This window comes from Helianthus annuus, chromosome 12 (genome assembly GCF_002127325.2).
Source record: "Helianthus annuus cultivar XRQ/B chromosome 12, HanXRQr2.0-SUNRISE, whole genome shotgun sequence".
NCBI classification, from domain to species: Eukaryota; Viridiplantae; Streptophyta; class Magnoliopsida; order Asterales; family Asteraceae; genus Helianthus; species Helianthus annuus.
In genome coordinates, this window is record NC_035444.2 from 143,678,736 (window position 1) to 143,699,783 (window position 21,048).

The 21,048-nt window shown below is 38.4% G+C and overlaps 1 protein-coding gene across 1 annotated transcript; it reads left to right on the forward strand.

Annotated features, from left to right (window-relative positions):
• Positions 1-203: 203 nt before the first annotated feature.
• Positions 204-1,064, forward strand: LOC118485126. The gene has a single exon (XM_035981381.1). It carries the CDS (start codon positions 204-206, stop codon positions 1,062-1,064), a length of 861 nt encoding a protein of 286 aa, XP_035837274.1.
• The last annotated feature ends 19,984 nt before the right edge of the window (positions 1,065-21,048 follow it).

A 21,048-nucleotide genomic window follows, 5' to 3' on the forward strand; every position in this document is an offset into this window, starting at 1 on the left:
AATGTTTAAGTCACCTAAGACACATTACGACGTGTTTGGAAAGTTCCCAAAGTGCCTTGCTAATACCTTTTTGTGATGGTGAATTCTTGGATACAGGTTGTACCTACCAGCATTTCCTAGAATGCAACCCTCTGAATTTCGGTGGCACGGGAGGTGCCATAGCATTTGTAAAATAGGCTGAGAATGTGGATGCCGTTGTGCGAATGAGTGGTTGCACGCCAGAGCAGCAAGTCCCGTACGTTTCCGGATTGCTACAAGATGGAGCTCTATTATGGTGGGACCGTATGGTTCAAGAATTAGGCGAGGTTGTAGCATATGCGATGTCGTGGAGCGAGCTGAAAGAAATAATGCGGAAGGAGTACTGTTCTCAGAAGGATATCCAAGGGTTGGAACTAGAGTTTTGGGAGCTACAGAAGGAAGGTCCAGATGTGGTGAAGCACGTGAAAAGGCTTTACGATTTGTCGCGAGTCGTTCCGTACCTAGTGGAACCCGAGTTGAAGAGAATGGAGCAATCCATATGGGAACTGACACCTCAAGCCTTGAGCTTGATGATGGTATCAACGCCACCATCCCCCGTGATTGCCCATGTGATAGGACTGGAACTCACTAAGGAAGCACTTAGGCTGGTGAAACTTTCGATCCCGGACGAGAAGAAGGAAACACCAGTGGAGACATCTGGAAAGAACAATAGAAAGCTTGGTAAATTTCAGGGAGGTGATCAGGCAAATGAAAGGAGAAGGGCCAAAAAGGGAAAGATGTACCTGGGTAATCTACCTAAGTGTGAAGTATGCCAGCGCCATCATAACGGGAAGTGCGGTAATAGGAAGTGTGACAATTGTGGGAAGAGGGGACACGACAGGGAAACGTGTTGGCAGGAGACGAAAAGAGGAAAGGAAGGTTGTAACTGCGGTGGTATGGGGCACCTTGGAAAGGATTGCCCAAGGGAGATCAACCAAGACCATGAAGGAGCATCCAACACCGGAGCTAGTAAAGCATGCCAGGACCCTGAGATGGTCGTCGGTACGTTCTTTATCAACCCAAAATCTTGCATTCACGTTCTTTGATAACGGTGACGACCATTGTCTCGCATCACATGAATTTAGGAATCTACTTAAGTTAGTAGAGGGTAAGTTAGTCGACCCACTCTTAATGAGGCTAGTTAATAAACGACCTCGACATAGTAACTAGAATGAACCCGCGACCGAGCAATCAAGCGGAGAATCGTTACCCGCGTCCCGGAGTCGAACGACGAAGCAATCATGACCCATGAGGAAAGATACGCCTCTACAAACTACAAATTTCTTGAAGGCATGGAGGAGGTTGCATAAAGAATATGTTGTTTCTTGGCCCATGCCGGGGACGGGAGGAGCCGAAGAACTAAGCACAAAGATCTTCTTATTACAAGGAAATACCCTAAGGTCTTCCCCGAGGATTTGCCAGTATGTTCTCTCCCACGGCTAATCCCGTTCGCATCAGATAAATTCTCGACGTCGCACCTGCGGTCAATACCCCTCAACGACTTACATCTTCGGATACGCAAGGATTGACAGTGAAGCTTCAGAAGTTGATGGAGAAGGAAGATAACAGACCAAAATCCCTTGTTGGGAAAACCCCATATCTGCTCGTCAAAAAGAAGGATGATGATTTTCCAGTAAACATCAGCTACCAGGAGCCGAACGAGCTAACCCACCAGAGTCCGTGACTCTTGCTAAAAATTAGCGGACTTCTTACACAACCGACTATGATGACCCAACTATTACTACACGACTGATCGACGATCGAACATCGTCAGCGGAGCAACTCAGGGAATATACCAAGGTAAAATTGTGGGGCAATGATTGTGTTTAGACATAAACAAAATGCTGCTTCCTACACAATGAATAAACCACATCCACACGAGGTGTGGAATCCAGAAAAACTATAAGCCTTACATCTAGAAACCATATCTGTCAACTCAATCACACATCATTAACTTGACCAACTTGTCATTGCAGTTAACGAGCCCGAAAGTACTTAAATTTTCTTCCTTTGAAGTTTTCACTTTCACTTCTAATAAGTAGAAATTCGCATTTCTGCTCCCCTCAAGTAGTTGCATCATGTTATTTTCCTTCGCTGAGAGCGAACGCACGTTTGCTTCGTATATTTGGTCACTTCTTCGTTTTGGGCAAGAACGCATCGCTTCATTACTTGAAAACATATATAACCCATGCACCAATTGCTGCGCATGCGGTTTCACTTCGAATAAACGCTTCATGAATGTCCAAACATTACGTTGTCAAATCTAATTACTAGTTGTGATTCGAATGACCTACATGTTTGTCGTTGTTGACTCTTCTGATATCAAGTCAACACACTTGTTGAAACTACCTTCTTTCAAGTTACTTGTTTGCTATCATGTCAAGATTTCCTTGTCGATATGTACGTTTATTGTTTGGTTACGTTGAAAACTAGGTTCAACCGCTTGAACTTATCCAGTTCACATGTTTAATTTGAGACGCTATATGATGTATTGAGAGCATCATGTTCTAATACTCTGACATAGATTCTTTTGTTTCAAGTCGTAGTAGACTTATTTGGTCTATGACTTCATTAAATTGTTGATAAACTTCGATACCTTACAGGGATACTTTCACAGAATTGAAGCTTGCGCTTATCTGACTACTCACTTAGTACACGGATTTAACTAATTATTTGACAACTTGCCCTAAATCCGTCTTCTTTATCACAACTAAATCACTCTTAACACACTTACGTGCTGAGTCAAAAGGCACATAAATTCATTTCATATCATGGTGTACCCCCTAACGATTCTCTCGTTATCAACCAAACGCCTTGATGTACTTAGTTTCATCTTCTGGCTTGTTTCGATACACCTTCATCTGGTTCCAAACTCGGTGATTTGTTCAGTCACCGCTATTTCGAATCTTGTCATTGCGATACCTTGTGGTGTCATTACAAACTTGTAACTTATGCTAATCATGGTCAACCGTTCCACACAAAATACATAAACTTTTGTTGACTTGTCATTTACATATTCCTGATGCAACTACAAATCAAAGCAAGAATACACCAGGTTCGTCTGTATTCATTCGGTGCATCCTCACAGTTCAAAATGTTCAACGCACTGAACCTTGCCACTCGTCTACTTGGGAGTTGACAGATCACTTTACCTTTTCATTTGAGCTGATAGTTTCTGAATTTATATAGAGGGTGCTATGTTACGTGAAAACTCGCTGGGATACTGTGGTCGGACATTTGAGGATCTTATTAGTTGAAACTCCGCTCTTGTGGACCCCCCTGCTAGCTGGAATGCATTAGGCTATACGTAAAGTACGTTTTGTACTTCTAACATCAACTGCTAAGAGCACCCACCTACTTAACCCTAGGGTGCGGATTGTTAAATATTCTTGGAACCACCAAGTGTGAGTAAGCTTTGATGCGATTTGATGACTATCTACCTCGATGTTATACCTGTGTGTCGTGACCAAAAGGAGTTAAGGTAGTACAAATTTCGAGGACAAAATTTCTTTAACGGGGGGAGAATGTGACAACCCTCGCTAAATCAGGTTTCCGTACGACTTAATTAATAATTGATTACTGCTTAATTACTGTGCTTACTTGAATTATTGGATAAACTGCTACTCGAATGCTGATACATGTACTTACTTGCATCCCACTTTACTTGCTGTCATCCCATGTTTTGCTTACAGCACCTTAGTGACAACCTTGATGCACCAAAAGCACAGTAGCACAATGAACGGATAACCTATTGAACGTGCTGTCATAGTTAGCACCAGGCAGGTACTGCCTCTAAGGCCTGTATGAGCCCGGGATAGTGTACTACACTAGTAGAGAGTGTAGGGATACAAGGGTTGTAGAATTGCGTCTCTAGGAATAAGTTACAATGACTGGATGTGCCTAAAACGTACACTAAGCACAAACCTCAGCACTTTAATTAACAATTCAGCTTTTAGCTAACTAATAAAGTGCCAAAACATGAGAAAAATATTACTAGACACTTTCCAAAGTGTTAGGAATAAGTTGTGTCACTAAAAATGGTATTAACGACACTTTAAAGCTTTGTTAAGCACTTTAACGGATTACTATCCAACTGAACAACCGGACTATCCCCGGAACATAAAAATATTGTTAATAACACTATTTGTCTTTTTCTGAGCCAGTTAGGATCCCTGAATACCCTAACACCCGCCACAAAGCTCAACGCACAACTAACCGGGTTAATACCTAGCTTAACTAAACTAACCTAACTATTATCTAACTAATAGTTGAAAATTAACCAAACTACCCCCCCCACCTATATTCACGGCCAACACATGGACCACATGTTGATTTGTCTTAATTCTTTATTAGATCTTGTCTTTGCTTTACTAAACACATTGTCCATAAGTTAAAATGTTGAAATGGTTTATAAAAGGACCCTTGAGATCATACTTCATTACTTACACACACTAACACACACTACCTCTCCTTCCTTCCTTCTTTGAGTTCGGCCGAGACCCACACCACCATAACCACCATCATTCAATCATCTCCTACACATTCCAAGCTTATATCAAGGTGCTAGAAGGTGCATAAGGGAGCTTGGAGCTTTCGGAAGTTGAAGAACCTCTCTTGTTTGCTTTTATCCACCCATTTTGCGTCTAGATTCTTCCCTAGCCTCGAGCTAGTAGTAAGTTACTTGAATCACCTTCTCGAACTATTTTGAAGTGGTTAAAATGATTTGTAACGGTTAAAACTCGTAATCTTGCAAGTTGAAACATGAAAGTCTACTAAAAACACTAAAAGTAATGGTTAAAAGCTTATTTGTTGTGTAAATCTTGTAGTAATTGATTTATGTGATTATTTGGACCCGCTCTATGTTGTGGTAGCTCGAATCGTCATTTAACCCGGGTTGGTCATGATCATGGATCATGACATAAGGTTGTTTTGAAAATGACAAGGGTTAAAGATGAAACTCTACCACACACGAATCATGAACTTGTGTAAAAGCGATTTTACTTACAAAATAGTGTTTAAAACTAGTAGATCTACGGATCTACAAGTGCTATTTTCAAAGAACCAAGTATCAAAGAAACCATGTTTTCTAAAGACGGATCTTACACTAACAAGAATGATTTTCAGAACACACAAGTGTGTAAACACTTGTGTAGCACAAAGTTTAGACAAAATAACAATTTTTGTAAAAGATGACGAGAAGATGTAAAGACGGGATTTCTTTAAAAGCAAGGTTTTTACGAAATCGGATTGATTTATATAAAGATCCGCTAAAAGTAATGGGATTTACTTCATAATTTTAGAAAACTACAAGTTCATGGGATTTATGCGAATTACATATTTATTAACTAGTTTGTTGTGTTGAATATTGTTTTGATTGAGTAAGAAAATGGTTGATTTGATTTATAAAAAGAAAATGATACGCTTGAAAGCGTGGCCACCTCCAGTTACAGAGGAAACTCTGGCGAAATTTTTCCAAAAACCTAACACTTAGAATTATTTTCACTATAAGTGTTAGAAATACTTTTCGACATGTTTTCAAATGTAAGTTTCGCCACGACTTTATTTACAAATATCGGAGGTGGGGTTTTCACAAAATAAAACGTGATAAATATATATTTAGCAAATATATTATTCACAACGTTACTTGTTAATTATTTGTGAAGATACTTAAATATTATTTTTAGGGTGAAAATAATATTATCGAACGTTAACGAATCCAAAATAATACAAACGCTTTCACGATAAACATATAAGTTACACCGGTAATTATTATTACCACTTGATCGTTAAAACGTAACTTACGCATTTTAAGGAAATAATTATGAACGCGTGTTTTCGTCAAGTATTATTTTGGGAAAATTATGTGAAATAAAAATATAATATTTTTGAGAAAAATATTTATATTTTGGAATTAGAAATAAAATATATTTTAAGTGGGACTTAATAATATATTTCGAACGCACATGTATTAAATCCCCCATCCTTGGGAAGGAAAATAATTACCAAGTATGCACAGAATGTAAACACGAAATAGTTGTCTAACTATTTCCTAAAACGTAAACCATAAAGCTAAGGCACGGCCGTCCGACTAATAGAGTTAGTACATGTAGGTCGTTGCACAGCTGCTTGACTTGGAGACATACTTGGTAGAGACGCACCACTGTGAGTTCATGTCCCCCTTTTCTGTTAACTGTTTTCAGTTTTCTAAACTGCGGGGGTGAAATACATGTTACTATGTTTACGAATATTTCTTATATGATATGGTTAGCGTAAGGAGGGTTATTATTTAGATCATGTGAATTGGGTAGGCGGAAACTTGAGGTCATTAATCCTCAGGGTAGGACCGAGGGGCAGGAGCGGTAGATCTACTTGGGTGTAGCGAGCCCAACCCCAGGCCCAGCATAACGGACCTCGGGGTGACTTTGTACCCATCGCATAAGTCTGCTAGGTTTGAGCCTTCCTACTTGCACTTCACACATATCAATGGCCTTGCAAACCATTGGCGATCTCTTTTTCCTTATTTGCTACATACCAGGATTTTATACTTACAAAGGTTTTTACTTACTCACTACACATGAACTTGCTCAACAATTTTTGTTAATTTTTCCAACTTACATGTATTTCAGGTAATTAAGGATCTGGCATGGTATGATACGTTTTCTCGCTGCGTAAAAGAAATAAGGTCATCCAAGTTTAGGGGTCATGGCTCTTGCCTGGACGAGCCACCGCTTTTAAACTACGTCTACTTTATGGTTGTGGTTTTGAGTTCTGAACAATGTTATTATGTTATTAGGTTGTAACTCCCGTTGCGTGTGTCGGTGCTTTAAAACAAAGTTGTGGTACTTTTATTTTGAAACTTAAATCAATGGATGATCTTGCATGATTTTATTTTCATATAGCTTTGTTATGATTAAGCTATGGTATTAAGAAGTCACACCAAATTAACCACGCTTCCGCAAAGCCAGGGTGTGACAACCAAAGTTCCTCGTCAGCCTTTTGCGGGATGGTAGCCATTGAACCACCCTCTCTCTCGAATGCAACAACGTATAAAGAGACAACTATAAAAGGGAAAACATGAACAAATTCAAAAAAAAAAAAAAGAAAAGAGGGAGAACAGGGTAAGAAATCCCCAAATCTTACTTTTACCATCTTCCATGTATACCGGCTTCTCTTCTCGTTCCATTCGCCAGAAAAGGCTCATACCAGCAGCAACAAGAGCCTTCTCCGGAAGCACAATCGACGGAACATCCTTTAAATCCTGATACCAATTCTCTGAAAAAGGAGTTTGAATGGTCTCGGTTGCAACATCTTCTTTACCTCAGAAGGTCATCTTCATCGGGATCACACCGGCCTTAATAAAAAAGAATTTCGGCTTTCAGTCGTGAAAAGACTTCGGGGGTTGCAACAAAATCTTTTTCGCTTTAGCACGTTGGACGAAAGAGTAAAAACCCTGGGAGCAATGCATTTGGTGAAACACTCGGAAGCGGTTAACCGTCGGCTTGATATGCATTGAACAGCAAACAAATTCAAATTGACGAACTCGAACCATCCCAATAGGATGCATTTGAGAAATATGAAATTTGTAATACGAAAGAATTTGAAGGAAAACCTTCGTTACAGGCAACCGAAAATTGCCTACAGAGAAAAAATCCCGAAAAAGAGTAATATATCCGGCCGGAGCGTCTGCCGCCGTCTAACCCTCATCGGGATACCGAGCACCCCAACTATCGGGAAACTTAAAGTTTCGAACCATACTATCAATGTCTCATTGGGCCATTTCAATGGGGGAAGACTAGCAGACATTTCTTTGGAAGAATCTTCGTGGCGTTCTCCGATAGACATAAGGCAGGAAAATTGCAGATTTCTTCAAAGAAGTAATGGGGAAGACGAAGAAGAATGGGTTTCAAATGACAATACTAACAAAAGAAGGCATTAAAAGGATTTATATACCCACCGCCATCAATGACCTAGAAAACCGCAACAGCACCTTTTTCGGAAAAGCATGGTTATCTAAACGTCAAAAGCGAGTGAGAAAGACCACGACGCGAGTTCACGCGCGCGTGTAAACCACGATAGACAACGTGCAACTGACAAGTGACAGCCTGTCACTCAAACTGTCACCCACCAGCAGTCGCCACTGTACCTTTCACCTGCCAAGGGTCAAGATCTTCAAAATCAAAATCATGAGCAGAAAAAGTATCTTCTGTCACACCCCTTTCTAAGGCGGAAGCACGAGGTGTGATCCTGAAAGGTTCTCATTGCATACGAAAGGTAAACATGCTACATGCTCGTAAAATAACTCCAAATGCCATTATCATTACATAATTAAAACATAACATAAGTTAAGTGTTTACATCACAAGACAGCATATTGTCTGAAAAGTTTACAACTTTATTTAAAAGACGAACATCGAGGATTTGATTCTTATATCCCACATAGGATGAAATATAACAACCAATTCCCGTAAAAACAGGCATCGGATTCTTGACCCAACATAGCTAATAACATAAACAACATCTAAGAGCAAGAGTAAGACCGCGCGTACATCCACTTTAGTTACCTGAAATACATGTGAGTTTTTGGAAAATCGTCAACATAATGTTGGTGTGAATTCATGCAGATTTGTGAAAACATTTAAGCATTCGTTATCGAAAACATGGTATGTAATTTCAAGTATTTCTATAAATGTAAGGAAATCGAGATCGCTAATGGTTTGCAAGGCCATTGACATGTGACACGACATAGGAAGCATCCAAACCATAGGCATTTTTACTTGTCGATTCCACGACTGTCGATTCACGACTAGAGACACAAAAGCACTGCTTGGTAAAAGAGTGGCCAAGAGTGTGGCTGCCTGAAACCCATTAGATCTAACCTTTTGTTCGGCGGTCTTGGTATGTAACTGATTAATGGTGCTTATGGCACCCTATTCGTGACATGATCTAAAGTATCATTCCTTAGTTTTTGTATTCAACATACCATAACACATGTATTTTCCCCAAGTTTAGAAACAAGTAAAAGTTTAAAACTGGGGACATGAAGTCACAACTTTGCGTTTCCTGCGTCGTAAACTTCACCGGTAGCGTCGTGACCTATACGTGTTCTATTAATGTTAGTTACTAGACTTGTATCGCACAAGTACAAGTCACCATCTTTTATGTATATGTTCTTTGTTGTTAAAAATAATTTATATTTTTAACTATGTATGTTACTTATAAATATAAGTATTTTGTATTTTTCACCAAAAATCAATACTTTGATTTTTATTACTTTCCGGAATTATATTTCTTAAAAATAATATATTTTTAAGACTTGTATGAAATATATATATATTTTTTCATGCTATAAAATATATATGTGTTTATTCTTGTTATCCACCCGAGTTATATATTTTCGTCCAAAAATATATTTTAAGTTCATAACTTGTCCAAGTTAAATAATATGTTAAGAAATATATTTTCATAAATATATTTTCTTGTATTTGTCCATGTGCTTCTTATGTATCCTCATGTATTTTGTATGTGTATTTTTTGTATTTTTACTCCTTAGGAGTATTTAGTGTATTTTCAAGTCCTAATACACTACTACATATAATACACATAATATACATTTAGCACAAAATTCGGTGAGCAATAAATATATATATTTTCCCCAAAATATACAAACTTAATATCAATTTTTAACTTGAAGAAATCATCATTTTCTTAACTTGTAATTTTACACAAAAATTAAGGAAACCTTGGTAAATATTTTTAGGTGAATTTTTAGGGAATAAGTTTCACCAAAACTTATATTTTTCTAAGTGTCAAAATTTTATAAAAATTTTGACATAGTTTCCCCTAAAAATGGAGGTTTCCCATGTTTTCAAAACATGTGTTTATTTTCTTTTCAATCATCAAAACAAATTTTCAACAACAATCATCAACAACATATACTAATTTCTTCATATGAAACATCATGGTGAGCTTGATTCTTGTTAAACATGTGTAGTCTTTTAGATCTACACTTTACATTAGGTGATCTTTCCAAAATAAGTGTTCTTGTAAATTTTTAACCAACTTTTTCTAAGACTTTATTTTACTAACCAACTCATCCATGAGTTTAACGGTTTCAAAGTTTGTAAATCATGTTTCTAAAACCACCTTTACGTTTATTAGAAAGATCATTGTTTCTAATCTCATGTTTACCCCTGGATATTTCAAAAACAAGCTTTATGTTATATTTTTACAAACTTTCCATGAGTTGTAGTTTCAAAAAAATAGTTCTACACATACTTTATCACTTCAAAATTACAAGTTATGCACAAAAATTCATATTTCAAGTTCACATTATGTTTCATATGTTCACCTTCAAGTTTAACCATGGATCTTTCAAGATCCCTACTTAAACTTGGTAGATCCAAGCTTTAACATACTTGATCTAATCATATACACAAGATACCACATCAACAACTTCATTACATACACTAAAATTTCATGTAATCACTTATTTTCTTCATGATTATGTTAGATCTTCTTATTTTTAACATTAGAAGTTAAGTTGTTTAGATGGTGAAACTTGTACATATTATAAACATGACTTAAATTAGTGATCAAGAGGCTTACTACTAGCTCTAATGGCTAGGGAAGTGGCACAAAAATGATGAAGATGATCAAGAAAGAAAGTGAGTGGTTAAAAGCTTCACAAGGTGGTCCTTCAAGTTCTAGCACCATACACCTTCCTAAATGGCCTCCATACACCTTATAGCAAGCTTGGATTGTGAGGAAATGAAGTGAAAATGAATGTGTATGGGTGTGTGTGTTGAGCCGTGAGTTAGAGATGAAGGGAGGAAGAAGATGAAGTTGTTTAAGAATGGGTGATTGGTTTAGGATTTATAAAGATTTTCCATATCTTTCTTATGGCATATTACTAGAATATTCCTTACACAAAATCTAATATAATCTAATAAAATCAAGTGAAATCTAATAAAATCAAATAAAATCTCCATGTGGGACCCATAGGGGCCGAATTTGGGGGGGGGGGGGTAAAATGTAAAATTTTGGAAGTTGAAGGTTTAAAGTGCAAATGATAAGGCTTAAGTAAGTTTAAGTGTGTTTAGGTGTTTTTATGATTTTTAAGGTGTTCTAGCATCAATACTAGTTTAATATCATAAAAACATTACTTCTAGTCAAATTTTGATGTCCCAAATATTGTCCGGTTGTTCGGTTCGTTACGGTTCGTCAAAGTGCTGAAATGCGCAGTTTCACTAGGTATAAAGCACTTTTTATGGCAGTTTTAATTCCTGATACTTTGTAAGTTATTTTGGACAATAAAACGTAAATTATACATGATATTAATGTGCTTAAAAGCTGATTATAGCTGAATTGTTGCTGAATTATGCTGATTTCAGCATTTTAGATAAGTTTCGGGTGCTTTTTAGTGCATAGTTTAGGTTCCGAAAAGTTTATATGTTAACCCTTGTATCCATACTTGGGTTTTTATGTATTTTAGACGTTGGACCTACTCCTAGGCCCTCATCTTATTATCTGACTGCTTCCTACAGAGCTGCTGACACAGTGTGTCTTACCGGTGAGTTTACTAGTCTTTCTGACGCAACGCTAAAAGTAATGCATAAAGCAATATTTGAAGTATAAAATGTGCATGAATTCACAAGTATAGCATGAAATCAGACAATGTTGACATTTAAGCACATAATTGCAGATATTAAATAATAATTAAAGTGTACAAAAATTACCGGTTTTGTGCCAGTTGTCACAATCCCCCCCCCCCCCGTTAAAAGAATTTCGTCTTCACATTCCCCCCCCCCCCCGCAGGAGCTTTCTCGAACAGATGGGGATACTTGGCTTTAAACTGGTCTTCACATTCCCACGTGTACTCGGGTCCGTGCTTAGAGTTCCAACGTACTTTGACAAGCTTAACACTACTCCTTCGAGTCTTGTTAACCTTCCAGTCTGTAATCTCAACGGGTTCTTCAGTAAAGTGGAGTGTGTCGTCGATATGCACCTCATCCGTCGGGATGATCACTGCTTCTTAGGTTGGACTCTTCTTGAGGTTGGACACATGAAACATATCATGTACTCCGTTAAGTTCATCCGGTAATTCCAATTTGTACGCCACGGTACCAATCTTTTCCAAGATCTTGAATGGTCCGACGTATCATGGATTCAACTTTCCATGTTTTCTGAATCTTACTACACCCTTCCAAGGTGAGACCTTCAACAAAACTCTGTCTCCCACCTCGAATTCTAAGGGTTTCCCTCTTCGATCTGCGTAGCTCTTTTGGCGATCACGAGCCGCCTTAATGCGCTCTCGGATCTGAATGATCTTGTCTGTTGTCTCTTGGACAAGTTCTGGACCAACCATGCGTTTATCTCCAGCGTCTGCCCAACATAACGGTGAGCGGCACTTGCGGCCATACAGAGCTTCGAACGGTGCGACTTTTATACTCGTATGCTAGCTGTTATTATAGGAAAACTCAACTAAAGGTAGGTGAGTATCCCAGCTGCCGCCTAGATCCATAACACATGCACGGAGCATATCTTCCAGTGTTTGTATGGTCCGTTCGCTCTGGCCGTCTGTTTGCGGATGGAAGGTCGTGCTTAGATCTAGCTGAGATCCAAAGGCCTCCTTGAAGGATTGCCAGATCCTTGAGACAAAACGTCCATCTCTGTCTGAAATAATTGAGATAGGCACTCTGACGTGCCACGATTTCTTTCAGGTATAGCTCAGCCAGCTTTCCAGTGCTATCCTTCTCCCGGATCGGTAGGAAATGTGCAGACTTCGTTAACCGATCGACTATCACCCATATCATATCATGCCCTCTAGGGGCCCTGGGTAATTTTGTTATGAAGTCCATTGAGATTTGCTCCCACTTCCACATGGGTATCTCGGGCTGCTGTAGTAGACCAGACGGTTTCTGATATTCGGCCTTAACCTTGGCACAGGTTAGGCATTTTCCAACGTAGACAGCAACATCGCTTTTAAGACTTGGCCACCAGTAGTATTCTTTCAAGTCTTGATACATCTTGTCCGACCCTAGGTGGATCGAATATCTCGACTTGTGAGCTTCATCAAAGATGACTTCTCGAATACCGCCATAGAGCGGAACCCAAATACACCCCTTAAAGTATAAGGTGCCCTCTTCGTTTGGCACCAAATTCTTCTGCATACCTCGGAGATATTCAGCTCTACGATTCTCCGTCTTAAGGGCTTCTTGTTGTGCATCATGAATGCGTGGGTGCAGTAAGGTTCGTCCGAATAGTCATTTCTAATGCTCGAACTCTTAAGGTCTTAACCCTTTCCTTTCGACTTAACGCGTCTGCTACTACGTTTGCCTTTCCAGGATGGTACTTAATCTCACAAGCATAATCATTTAGCAGCTCGACCCACCGTTACTAATGCATATTCAATTCCTTCTGATTATATATGTGTTGTAGGCTTTTATGATCTGTGAAATTGTACATTGAGTACCATATAAATAATGTCGCAAGATCTTCAAGGCAAATACCACCGCACCTAGCTCCAGGTTGTGAGTGGTGTAGTTCTTCTCATGAACTTTCAACTGTCTTGACGCGTAAGCGATGACCTTTTGGCGTTGCATGAGCACGCAACCCAATCCTTGACGTGAAGCATCACAGTATACCACAAAGTCTTCAGTGCCTTCGGGTAAGGATAGTATCGGTGCATCGCATAGCTTGTTTTTGAGAAGTTGGAAGGCTTCTTTCTGCTTATCACCCCAGTCGTACTTCTTATCCTTCTTCGTAAGGGAAGTCAGCGGTTGAGCTATCTTGGAGAATCGATAAATCTGCGGTAATAACCTGCTAAGCCCAAAAATTATCGAACTTCAGTCGGCGTCTTGGGAGCTTCCCAATTCTTTATCGCTTCTATCTTTGCGGGGTCGACATGAATGCCCTTCTCGTTCACAACATGACCAAGGAACTGTACTTCGCGAATCCAGAATTCGCACTTTGAGAACTTTGCATAAAGTTTCTCTTTCTTCAGTAGTTCCAGAATGGTCCTAAGGTGTTGCTCATGCTCTTCTTTCGTCCGGGAATAAATCAGGATATCATCGATAAATACAATCACGAATTTATCGAGATATGGTTTGCAAACGCGGTTCATCAGATCCATAAATACTGCTGGCGCGTTCGTCAATCTGAATGGCATCACAAGGAACTCGTAATGCCCATAACGCGTTCTGAATGCAGTCTTTGGTACGCTCTCTTCTTGGATCCTTAACTGATGGTATCCCGATCGAAGGTCAATCTTGGAATAGTAGCTCGATCCTTGAAACTGATCGAATAAGTCGTCAATCCTCGGTAGTGGGTACCGATTCTTGACAGTGAGCTTATTCAAGTCTGTTAGTGCATTACGCCTATTGACTTCGTCTTGTATCATGTTATAGAATAGGATAGAATAGAATATCCAGTGCACGAGGTTCGAGAAACGAAAGTTGGCGGTTTAGCAAGAAGGTCCGCTTATATGGACACTATCCATAAAAGCGAACCATCAGCAAGTAGGTCCGCTCATATGAACGTCCATATAAGCGAACCACAAGCTCATAGGTCCGCTGATACGGATGTCTTTATAAGCGAACCAGCCACTAGTATATATAGGTGCATGGTTGTTCATTTGGTAACGGTTCTGAAAATTGTAACGAAGTGCTGCCAATTTGCTTTCAGGTTGTAAACGTTGTTAGATCAATAAAAGAAAGCATTATAATTAGTTTGAGCGTCTAATTCATTGATTCCGCCTCTGAATTAGATAAACAACTCTTCGGATTGACTCATTTGGGTTCAATAATGATCCTACAAGTGGTATCAGAGCTCAGGAGGAAGAGTTTAGCTCAACTGGATCTGTTTTCTGTCTTCTACACCTTCTTTTTCAATCTGGACAAGTTTCCACGGATAAAATCAGCCAAATTTTTCACAGAATGTGTATTAGTGGATAATAACAAACCCTTGAAAGTTTCATGTCAAAATTCAACCTAAAAATGGACAAAATAACCTTCGGATGTGGGTCCGCTTTTTCGGACAGTAGATAGGTTCGCTTGAAAGTCACATAGGTCCGCTTTTATGACCATCTAGGTTCACTTCAGTGTCACAATATTTGAGTAGATCCGCTTCAGAGGTCCGCTTATTGAGTCACAGTTGGAGTAGTTCCGCTCGAAAAAGCTAGGTCCGCTTGAACAAACAAGTTAGTTCCGCTCGAACGGACAGTTGGTTTCGCTCTAGATCCGCTCGAACGGACATCAAGTAGATCCGCTCGAACGTACATTTTAGGTTCGCTTATTCATACATTGAGCAGATTCGCTTATTCGGACACAAGCAGTTCCGCTTATTTGGTCCAATAGGAGATCCGCTCATTCGGTCAAAATTGGTGGTCCGCTTATTTGTTCAAGAGAGTTTCGCTTATCAGTACATCTTGCAGTTTCGCCTTTACGGACAAACATAGTTTCGCTTTTCTGTCATTGTTCATAATCTTGAAAATTTTTCTAAGTGTTGGTTGAATTTTCTGGTAATTCACGAATATAAGGACATGGCTAATGCTGATCCTGATAGATGGTGGAAAGCAGATTACGCAAGATGGGAAATCGAAAAAATCAGGGAGCCATTCAAAGAAGCCCAAAGAGCCAAAAGATGGAATGATGAATTAGAATGTTACATGGATCCACGGGGTAATCCAGTTGTAGACCCTTCAAAAGTGGATTTCAAAGCTGTAACAAATCTGCTTCCTAGGCAAGCTACTTTCAACACACGGAGGTTATCGGATAAAGAGTATTTGCCTGATTTGGAGAAGAAGATAAGAGAGGTTTGTGAAGCAAGTCTACCGAAGGTGGTAGAGATGAAGAAGAGAAAAGAAGAAGAATTGAAGAACATGATTGAAGAAGTAAAAGCTGTTGCGAAGATTGCTGCTGAAGAGGGACAGAAAGCTGAAGAAGAACAGAAGATTGAGGAAGCACCTAAAGAAGGAAAAGAGGTGAAGAAAGAAGAAGATCAGAAAGGTAAGACAGAAGAATCATTGGTGCTGAAAGAGACTGAGGAAAATGAATCTTATGACTTATTGAATGTTGGTTTAATTGATGAAAAAGAAAACAAGTGCAGGAATTGCATAGAAATGTGCAAAGCCTGTACTGAAAAAGATGACATCATAAAAACAAAAGACAATGACATTGTTAAACTTGAAAATGTTTTCACAATAAAATGTAAAGAAATGATTGACAAAGAAGAAATTTTGAAATTAAAAGTTGAAAAGTTAACACTAAAATGTCAAGGTCTTGAAGAAGAAAATAAGGTTTTGAAAGAAAAGTGTATAGCAAAATGTGTTGCTTGTGTTGAAAAAGAATCTAAATTTCAAGATTTACAAAAACAGTATGATTCTTTAAAATGGTCGAGTCAGAGAGTACAAGAGGCTTATGATACTTTGAAAAGCCAAGTCAAAAGTTTTGATCAAAGATTGTCTGAAACTTTAGTCACTAAAGAAATGTATGAAAGAAAGTTTAAAGAAAAGCAAATTGAATTGAACAAGTGTGTTGATGAAATTGCTAATCTTAAACAAGTCTTGGCTGAAAAAGAAAAGATTGTTACAAAACTTCAAAGTTATCATAACTCTTCGTACATTCTTGAACGCATTCTCAACATCACACCAGATGACAAAGATACTAATAATTGCAAAAAGGGTATTGGTTCAGAATTTCATCAGGTACCACCACCATTGAGAAACAATTATACTTTTTATGATGAGGAAAAGGTGGCAAAGGGTTTGCACATAGCTGACCATTACCTGAAAGTATCGATGTGACTTACACCAAATCTGATGATGTTGATGATTCAGAGGTGGTAAGTAAGGTGGTTGATAGTGTTTTGAAAGATGAGTCTGCAAAAGGTAAGTCTGAATCACAGGATGAAGATGAAGGAAATCTTCATGATGGTTATCTGAAAAACACAAAATCCGAGAAAAATTTGAATGATGATTCAAAGGGATTGGTTTATACCATGATTGGATCGGACTAATTATTCTTAGATGTTGAATTCCCGATTCAGAATGTGATTTCAGAAAAGGTTGATAAAGTTTTCAAAATGGTTGAGATTGAAAAGTCTGAGATTCCAAAGTTTGCTGGTAAAGGTTATAAATCTTTTTATAATAAACCTGGTTCTAAGAAGAAAAACATGAAGGCTGGTTTGGGTTATAAAAGGAAACAGAATTGGAATCAAAGTAAACAACAAAATTTGCAACAAAAGATGAATTTTGTTCAAGGGAAAAGCTTGAAAGAAGAAGAAAAACTCAAATTTGGACAACAGTCTAATGAGGAGTTTGATGCTATGAAAAAGAAACAACAACAGGCCAAGGATGTTTCAAAAAAAGTGTGTTTTAAATGTGATCAAATTGGACATGTTGCACGAAAGTGTCCAAATCCAAAGCCTGTTGATGTTTGAAAAACAGAAATCTGAGAATGTGAAACCACGGTCAACCCGATTTGATTTGAAACAAACTTGGAGGTACAATACAAACAGTTTGCTTCAAATCAAAACTGGAAATCAAATCTGAAAAGGTTCGATTCAAGACAGACCTGGAATTCTCACACACCCAGATTCAGAACAACACAGAGTTGGAGAACATCTGTTGATATGACAAAACCTCAAGAGTTTTGGAAATCTAAAAATGTTGTTCAAAATCAAAAGGTTCAGAAAGAGACGAATTTTTACAAAAGAGGTACTCCGAAAGGTCAAGTGTGGAGTGCTAAGAAACAAGTGTTGTTGGTAAAAGATGTGAAAGTTGAAATCAAAGCTGAAAAAGTTTTAAATGACAAAGAATTTCCAAAATTGAATGAAAAATATTGTGTTGAAATGCCTAAGGTCCAACAGACCTGGGCTAAATTGTTCAAATAATCAAATTGTTTAAATGTGCAGGTGCTCATCGGAACCGAAGACTGTGAGAATCAAAACAGGAGCAGCCTGGTACTTGGAGAGGAGGAAGAGGTTGCAGGACCCTGGTTTGGTTGAACAGGGAGTTTAGTTTGAGTGTTGTTTGTATATAAATAAACAATATTTTCAAAACCCTAAAAACTTGAAAAATTAAAAACCAAAAATATGTTATGTTTTAGTTTTTGTTAGAATAATTGTTAATTGAATACGCCGAAACCCTCACGGCTGAACAAACATGATTACATTCATCAGATTGAAAAACGGTTTTCAAACTGTAAAAATCAATGTGTTGTAAATCATGGGGGTAATTACTGCTTTTAGTATGATTCAGTGCATGATTAGCAGAACATGGATGGCGAGACAAAGCTATCAGTATTGTGTTGTCAAATTTCTTTTAATGATTTTGCATTTTAGGGGAGAAAAATTGTCAGAAAATACAAAAACATTAGAAAATTTGAAAAATACAAAAACATGATAAAATTAAGAAAATTGAGTTTTTGCGTAAAAAGAGGAAATGATAGTACATCAGTAGACAGTTACGGTATGCTAAAGAATTGTAATGATTAAATAGTGTTAAACAGTCTCACTGATGATATGTCGATAGGTTTTTATACATTTAGTAAACTTTTTCAGGATATAAACCTAAATTCAAACACTTGCTTATTTCGTGGGGAACACTACTTGAATATATAGGTAACCCCTGAAATCTCGTTTGAAAGGTCCCATATTCTGAGATACTAGGTCTTTATACTCAGTGATATATGGGGTATTATTCCGGGACTTCTGCTGTATGGAAGTACTGACCTAGTCCCCGAATAATACTTTCTGCAAATGCTTGAAATATAGCATCGCCCTCAGCAAGCTGATAAAACAATAAAATTGATAGTCGCTGCTGTTGTAATCAAAAGATCCTCTAAAGGGGACACACCGAAAAGTCGAAGCCGTCATCTCTCTGCGTATACGGAAGTATCGACCTGAGCTCTCACGGCCCTCGCATCTAACCCCTTACAGATATCATCTGTGGTATACTCACCTGTAAGACTGAATATCTGGGATTCTGGATACGGGAGTATATTCAAGAGGTGGGACACATGAATGAGTTAAGTTCTTAAAACATCTAATTCGTATCCTGAATCAGTTGAAATTTGTATGAAAATCTAAGTGGATCAGTATATCAACAATCGAGGTGAATTGTTTAATTCTTAATGTGTTATTAAGCTCAACGGTACTCGTAACTTGTCAAAAACTGATATGATCCTCTGACGCATACTAAAACAAAAATATTATCTGTAAATATGTTTGTACATATTTCTTACTGCTTTATATTTTCAGAAAATACAAAAAGATTTTGATTTCTGCCTTATTTTCGACAACCGATATCTGAAATGCTGAGTTTCAAAATCTAAATAAGCTGATTGTGTTTCTGAAAATAAAACAAGTTCATTAATTTGATACTTGAAATAAAATCAAAAATTTCAAAAACAGTTTGTGATATCTCCAAGGTCATTGACTTGAACTTGGATGATAAACTGTGAGGGAGTTGGATTCTTTAATGCTGCCATATCTATAATGTATGTTGATAGGGGGAGTGGATTAGAGAAATTGATTGATGGTTTTTTAAAATGTTGTTACTTATATAATGTTTGAGTGATTGCAGGATAAGAAAGATACCAGATTACGATCCCGGAAGCAAAGTCTGAGGGGGAGTCTGAAGACAAGCTGACAGTGAGGATGAGCTTGTAGCTGAAAAGAGTGGTGTCGTTCCCTAAAAAGCACGGTAGCTTGATGAGAGGGGGAGCCAGCTGATAATGAAGCTGTTGATGATAGAGCCAGTGATGAGATCCTGGTAAAAGAGTCAAAGTTAGAAGCTGTTCAAAGAGAAAGAATGATGGATGCTTACATTGTTACAATCTGATTGAGATGGCAAAATGATCAAGACCGAAGAGGTGGCATAACAGAGAATGGTAACTGAAGACTTCGTCAATATCCAAGGGGGAGTCTGTTAGTGCATTACGTCTATTGACTTCGTCTTGTATCATGTTATAGAATAGGATAGAATAGAATATCCAGTGCACGAGGTTCGAGAAACGAAAGTTGGCGGTTTAGCAAGAAGGTCCGCTTATATGGACACTGTCCATAAAAGCGAACCATCAGCAAGTAGGTCCGCTCATATGAACGTCCATATAAGCGAACCACAAGCTCACAGGTCCGCTGATACGGATGTCTCTATAAGCGAACCAGCCACTAGTATATATAGGTGCATGGTTGTTCATTTGGTAACGGTTCTGAAAATTGTAATGAAGTGCTGCCAATTTGCTTTCAGGTTGTAAACGTTGTTAGATCAATAAAAGAAAGCATTATAATTAGTTTGAGCGTCTAATTCATTGATTCCGCCTCTGAATTAGATAAACAACTCTTCGGATTGACTCATTTGGGTTCAACAACAATCCTACAAAGTCTCTATAATCGATACACATACATAGTGTAGCATCTTTCTTCTTCACGAACAAAACTGGAGCTCCCCAAGGCGAGAAGCTTGGCCTTATGAATCCTTTATCCAACAACTCCTGGAGTTGTGTAGATAATTCTTGCATCTCGGATGGCGCAAGTCGATATGGTGCCTTGGCTACAGGTGCGGCTCCTGGAACCAGGTCAATATGGAATTCGACTTGTCTTTGCGGAGGTAGTCTTGGCAAATCTTCGGGAATAACATCAGGGAATTCCTTCACCACAGGAATATCTTCGAGTTTCGGCTCCTCAGCCTTCTTATCTACAACGTGCGCTAGGAATGCAACACATCCTTTCCTCAAGCATTTCTGCGCCTTCATACAATTTATGATGCGCAAAGGCGTGTCTCGTTTCTCTGCATGCATGATGAGAGTTTCATCATTCGCAAGAGGGATGCGAATGATTTTCTCGTGACAAACAACTTCAGCCTTATTCTTGGACAGCCAGTCCATTCCAACCACCACATCGAAGCTACCCAACTGAATAGGTAAGAGGTCGATACTAAAGCTTCGCTCGCTAAGTTCTAATGTACAACCCCTAACAACTTCGCCCGATTCAACAAGCTTACCATCGGCTAGTTCTATGGAATAAGGACTAT